Source organism: Phaethon lepturus, unplaced genomic scaffold, assembly GCF_000687285.1.
Source record: "Phaethon lepturus isolate BGI_N335 unplaced genomic scaffold, ASM68728v1 scaffold2810, whole genome shotgun sequence".
Taxonomy (NCBI): domain Eukaryota; kingdom Metazoa; phylum Chordata; class Aves; order Phaethontiformes; family Phaethontidae; genus Phaethon; species Phaethon lepturus.
Window position 1 is genome coordinate 7,446 of NW_010512397.1, and position 6,736 is coordinate 14,181.

General features: G+C 43.8%; 2 protein-coding genes across 2 annotated transcripts in view; both read right to left on the reverse strand.

Moving 5' to 3' along the window:
• NT5C (5', 3'-nucleotidase, cytosolic) overlaps positions 1-1,900 on the reverse strand; it is a 6,311-nt gene extending 4,411 nt beyond the window's left edge. Inside the window, exon 1 of the mRNA XM_010286606.1 lies at positions 1,721-1,900. Coding sequence (XP_010284908.1) covers positions 1,721-1,900 — 180 coding nt within the window. The remainder of the gene's footprint in view (positions 1-1,720) is intronic.
• A 1,069-nt stretch (positions 1,901-2,969) lies between these two features.
• HN1 (hematological and neurological expressed 1) overlaps positions 2,970-6,736 on the reverse strand; it is a gene marked incomplete at its 5' end in the record, with an annotated part of 8,013 nt that continues 4,246 nt past the window's right edge. Inside the window, one exon of the mRNA XM_010286616.1 lies at positions 2,970-3,946. Within this exon, the coding sequence (XP_010284918.1) occupies positions 3,798-3,946 (149 nt within the window). The remainder of the gene's footprint in view (positions 3,947-6,736) is intronic.

A 6,736-nucleotide genomic window follows, 5' to 3' on the forward strand; every position in this document is an offset into this window, starting at 1 on the left:
GAGAAACAAGCCACTCTCGGTGTCTGCGCTGGTAGTTCCTACCGAAGCTTTTTCTGCACCTGGGGGCAAGGAGAGACCTTCTGCAGGGATTCTCCTGCATTCCAGACACTCTATACTGCCGCGGCAGAACTAACAAGGTCTCTATTTTTAAAACAGCCATGGTATTTACATAAAACCCAAAGGAAGTTCAAATCTTTAAAACTTTATTGTTCTGCCAAATGTACCTAAAACAGCCCAGAGATCACTGAAGAGGGAGACAGACACACAACTACATAAACCTAATTTCCTTAGGAAGCCAGGCTAATAATGAACAGTAAGATAAGAGCTTTCTGCCACTGCTGATCTATGTGAGATTCAAACCAGTTATCTGGTTATTTCATTGACACACCTAAGGTCTGGGAAGGAACAGGATGAGCACGAAACAAATTAGGCAATGGGAATGCCAGAAGAGAATACAACTTTCAGGACAGATCAGATTGTGGACATTCCGAATAAGAACAAATAAAAAGCTATGACCCCTTAAATTACTTGCAATTTTTTTGTCCCAGTGTATAAAAGTGGGATCCATTTAAGGAATACTCAATCAATAAATCATATCCATTTGTATAAAATAAAAAAAAAAAACCCTCCCTATATTTACAAAGTACTAGTTCCAGGAAGTTTTGAGCATCAATAGTCATCTCATCGATTAGAGCTTGGTCAGTTTGGAGCCTGTGGAAATGCTGCATGGTCTCAGTGCTCCCGCCCATCACACCGGTGCAGGAGCCTGTACCTCGCTACGGAACAGGAGGGAAACGAACGTGAATTGTCATTTCTTAGCAGTAAAAAAACCTACAGGCTCAGTACAGGATCTTAAGATTAGCAGTGAACTTCTCAGGGAAAGTGTACGGCACAGCCTGGATCAGCATCCATTCCATTTTCTTACCGAGTCCCTGACTGTCCTGCTGTAACCAGAAGAAAGTGTGAAGTCTGGATTCACAATATTTTTAATTTTGCCTTGCTAATGTCCCTGATATTCATTTAGTCATTAGCAAACATTAAAAATAGCAACAATTTGCATGGATGTAGGATGTACCACAAGCTTTTTACATACTGTTCCAGACTGCTTACCTACCATGTCAGAACATCCACAGGGAATGATATAGATACAGGGCTTTATTAGCTGTACAAAACACATATATAATATTTATATTTCTTATCCTGATATAGAGCTACATGAACACTTGCAGAGTTGCTCAGAGCACTTTACGTAAGTTATTACTGCTGCTGCATAGCAAGAGCAGTTCACGAGTAGGTAAAGAACAAGCTGAGAATGGTTCAGTGAATAGTTTCATCGAGTTATTTTTATGACAGAATCACTCATTCCCAAGTCCCGCACACACATTTCTTTGCAGCAGTCTAGCAATCCTCCTGGAAAAGGTTACTAATTATTACTATACAAATTAAGGCTGCTAGCATGAAACAATCCTTTGTAGCACTCCCTTTAAAAGAAACAACCCTCCCCTCTGTTTTGCATATCCAGGGTCAGTAGGAAGAGGAGATGCCCTTTGCTCGCAGCAGGGTAGAAGGCAAGAGGAAGAGAGAGAGGAAGCTTTGTAAACAAGGAGCAACCTCCCCATTTTCCAGCCATGCCGCAGTGCTTGCCGCCTTGCTGCAAACCTTCTGGAACTGGCCCCTGCCCGCCACACTCACCCCCAGGTCCTCCCGCAGGCAGCGGCACTGCTCCTGCACCGCGAAGACCCTCCGTCTCCCGCACCGAGAAGCCCCTCCGTGCCACCAGCTCCACCCGTGGCTCCCCAGGGAAGCGGGTGCGGAATCCCCGCAGCACCGCACCCTCGAAGTCAGCCAAGACGCCATCCATATCCACCAGCACCCGCAGCGGGCCGGCCACGCTGCCCATGCTGCTGCCTGCGCCCCGCGACTCCCGAACACACGCGAGAGCGGGGCGGACCTTCGCAGAGTGAATAACACATGAGCGTGGGCGGTACGGCTGGGGAAGGCGCTCCTCGGTGGGGATCCCCTTGCCCAACGCCCACGTGGGAACATGGGTGGGCTCTACCAGTAACCGGGCTTACATGCTAAGGGTGAGAAGAGCGAGCGAGAGCCTCTTCACGCTTCTTGGCACTTTTGCAGTGAACAGTGGCCACAGCCACCACGCTCCAGCAGAGGCAAAGAAAAGGGTGGGCGGAAAGGCAGCTTCACTTGGCCAAGGTCTCAGCAACCGTAAAGGAGTATTAACAAGTTCCACTAGTTGTGGGGCTTGCAAAGGAAATATAATTTGATTATTTTCCTCCTCCTAGGCCAGAAAACAGGTAGGCATGATTTACATGCAGCCGGTAGTCATACCACATTTCATATCAGCTATAAGGAACACCGCCCCCAGATGTATGAGAGGAGCATGTTAGAGCAAATCCAGTTTTATAGGTTAAGCACCTAAGGCTAGGGCTTCTCCAAAACTGATTTGGCAAGCCAGGGTATTTTTCGTCACTGGTTCTTCCAGGAGGGTGGAAGAGGCACGCTGTCTCCAGCAGACACACTAGTTCTGTACAAATCCACTTCTTTAGCTTATCACGCAGCAGATTCCCTCCAGGACAGTACAGAACTTCATAGTTTGGTCTCCCTTCCACCCCCTCCCTTGTTAGGTCCTAATTTTTTTTTTTTTTTTTTTTGTGAGAAGAAACTTTCATTTCCTCTATTTTCTTGAGAGAAAAAAGGCAATTTGGATAAAACAGATAATATGTATCAAGCCTTATTCCACACTTCTCTCATCTAGAAGATAAAAACAAAGAGGCAAGTCAAGACACTGTCTTCAGGAGAAGATGGCACGTGATGGTGACCTCAAGCCAGGTATAAGAACTCTCCTTCTCTACTGCATTCCGCCTCTGTTAGAGTAGGGGAGGTTTGCCGAGACAAGGACAACTGAGAACCAAGCAAAACCAAACCCATGAAATAAAACCCACACAGGAAACACTGCTTCAAAATTTCTATATTATTTACTTTTAAGCAACAGTCCAGCTTTGTGAAATTACAACACACACTTTAAAGGATGAGATTTTCACCTCATGGTCAAGCACCAGCATGATCATGCACAGCATTGAGTCAGTTGTAAAAAAAATGCCCTGTAATTTTTATTTATTTATATGATCCACTCCACTTTTACTGAATAAAGTCTGAATAAATCCCCTCCTAGCATTTGGCCAGGCGGCTCTGGTCATCAGCCCTCTATTTGGCACATACCCTGCTTCATAGTAGTCCAGTATCAAGATTTTTAGGGTTTTTTTTTTTTTTTAAAGGCAGCATGGTGTACACTAACCACTTTATGATTTACATGGCACAAGCAGGGCTCAAGGCATTTACCACATGCAGTCAAATGAAGCCTTTTAGATCCCGCCATCCCACATGTGGAGGAAGGGACTGCTCTTGCTGATTGTTTGCTGGCCTGTTTAACCAGGATTCTAGACCCTTGTAAAGCTAAGGGGTTCTAAAAAAATCTCAGTACAAAAACCCTCTAAGCACACTTAGAACCAATCTACTCTCCTTTGAATTACATTACTATACTTCATAAAGCTTTCCCTCAAGTCTGTAACTAGAAAACACTCATGTCACTTCCAGTAGATCTGGGGGAAACACAGGACAGAAGTGGAAAAAGACCTTGATCTCAAAAAAAGATGGAGTACATAAAGTGCTTCTTTTTAATGAAAGAAATTCGAGATGTACAGTCAGGCTCAAGTTGTGCAGTTCACAAGCATGGGGGAAAGAAACAGACACGAGTTCAAAACAGTCAGGAAGGGAAAGGTTTAACCGAGGACTAGGCTGGACTTGCCACCAGGTGGATTTCTCCTGGACGGTGCAGGTGCTGGTGCTACTGGGCTAGGAACAGGTGCAGCAGGCAGGGATTTTTCTTCATTCTGACCTGGGGCAGCTTCTACATCAGCCTCAGTGTTTTCTAGAAGAAAAGAAGCTTTTAAAGTGTTTGATGTGGATGATGAAAGCCAGATGTTTTGCTGGCTTAGACAGAAAATCAGCTCCTGTGAGTTTTTTTCCAGGCTTACAGACACACTCAGTGCTGCTGTAACCTGCTGGCAGGACAGACTTCAGCCCTCTGAAGCGTTTTTTCAGGTGAACTCCGATGCCTTGCAATTCAGTTTCAGGCATCCAAAAGCCACATTCACTCAGCTGCTATTAAGGGACCCCAGCAATTTTTTAATTTTTTTTTTTTTAATGACAAGCAGCTTAAGTTTTAAGTCTTGTATATATTAGTCAGCATATGACTATGACAATTTTAACTCAAGTTTGAGCAGGTGCTGGAAACCAAGGCACCGAAGCACGAGTATTTGTAAGCAAGAGCTCAGATTCAAACTACATTCCCAATTTTTTAACTAGAGGAAAGAGGATCTGACACACTTCTGAGGCTTCACAGAGAACAGACTAGGGAACAGCCATGCATGGGTAGGCTCCAATTGTACATTCCCTGGAAAGCACAGATAGTTTCATCTATTTTGAGTACTTCTGAATGACCACAAGTGAAGACAGGACACAGAAGGAATTCTTCACAGGAAGCACTTTAGATACTGTAGCAAATAACTAATGTATCTGCTTCATTGACAATTAATTCATGAGCACAGCAAGTACATTAGCACCTCACAGTTTTCTAGTTCAGTTTCTAGTTTTCTAGTTCAGTTTCACAGTTTCTAGTTTTCAGTTACGAGCCAAAGGCCTAAATCAGCACCAGGTAGCCCCCGATACTTGGGGGTGAGTGGGGGCAATGGGAGTGGAGCTTCATCGCCAGCTCTGTAAAGAGGTACTTCATCTGTTTTTAACAGACCCCTTAGTTTCACCTAATGATCACTAGTTCTTGGTTTGGAGAATTCAGGGAACAGCTGCACATTCACCTTCACCATCAGCTTCAAGATTTAGCAAATCTTGATCATATTCCCTTCACCCCCAGCCTTCTCTTCAAGCTGAAGGGGCACAGCCATTTTAGTCTCTCCTCATAAGGTAGCTGCTGCACCCCTGTACCTTTCCCATTACCTTCCTCTGCCCCTTGTTTACCTCCACTACAACCTTCTGGTCTTTACGTTTCAAGGACTGTATACACAATTCAGGATGTAGGCATATCATTATTTACAGAGGCAAAACAATGTCTCCTCTCCCTGATGACATTCAATATTTTGCTGGCGCCTCCAAACATTTCAGGGAACTTTCAGTAATGAGGCTCAAGGCAGATCCTGGGAGTTAACTGCTGCACAGAGCAGAGCACAAGACTGGCATGGTTTAAGTGTTGGGTTTTTTACCCCCAGACGCATTACTTTATACTCGCTTATAAAAAAATTATCCTGTCACCTTTTTACCTGCCTACCTTATTTAGTGAAGTCCTTCTGACAGTGAGATTTTTCTCACCATCAGCACAATTTGACTACTTGAAAGAGCTAATATCACTGACAAAATTGGAGACTTCACTGTTCATTACCTTTTACAGGTCATGGATGAAGGCACTGAATAAAACTAGCCCCACCATCACTTCCCACAGCTCATTTTTCCAACCTGAAAAGCAATCACTAAGCCCTACCCTTTACCTCCTATTCTTCAGCTACCTTCCTATTCACAGGAACAGCTTTCCTCCAATCCTGTGGCAACTCAGTTTATTTTTTGTTAAATAATCTTTGATGCAGAATTTTATCAGAAACACTGAAAACCCACTTGTGTCCACTGAACCCCCTCAAAGAACTCCAGCAGCTCAGTATGGTTGCCACCCAATCAGAAATAATCTACAATATAGATCCTCTGCTGCATTCATTAACCCACAGGCACATCTGAATGAAACAGTTAATACGAAGTTTTAAGCTTGAAGCTTCTGTAGCTCATGCATACCACTGCCTGCTTACTCAGCAAGCCAAGAACAACTGCAGCCATGCCCACTGTCCACACAGCGCTGAATGCTCCATTGTCTGTGCCGCCAGCAGACAGTGTGAGTACTGTGCAGTACTCATGATGATGATCTGTCCACCAAATGCCAAATTCCACCTTCCTGTGTATCATGTGAAGTCAGTCATTGGTGACAGTCAATCAAGTGCTGTCTAGTTCTCCTTAGCTAGTCGCATTCATTAAGAACACAGCGCTAATTGAATCACAAAAGAAACAAGAATTACTATCACAGGAGATTTGAGGAAGTTTCTATAGCATTTAGCCAGCTGACACACAGATTAGTACTTCCCACATAATCAAGGTATAGATAAGTTTGCAAACCTAGTAACTGAAGTGGTAAATGCAACAAGATCAGATCAAATGTTAAAAGTTCTTCCCTTATCAGAAAAGGTATAATCTCTGAACCAGCTTTCTACTGAGTATACTGCAATCTCCTGGAAACTCTGATGCACAGAAAGGAACAACAGCTTCCAAACAGGAAGCAAGAACACTGCTAAAGGAACAAGTTTTCTTCCCCTAGATAGACATGATTAAATAAATATGCATACCGCGCCTGACACCTACTTGGGGTTTTATAATCAGTTACAGAAAATAATTTCCAAATTCAGAAGAAGAAACATTTTTGTAATGATAGAAACCTATTAAGAATCTAGTTATGCTGTGAACTTGTAAGCAGACAGTTTCTACTCGGAGGTGTATTCGTTTGGCCTCCTTCAAACCCCAGAGACAGCTCTACAACATCAAGTACAAAATCACATGTGTGAGAGGTGGGATGTTCACCAGCTTACGTCTGCCATCTCACACAGCAGGA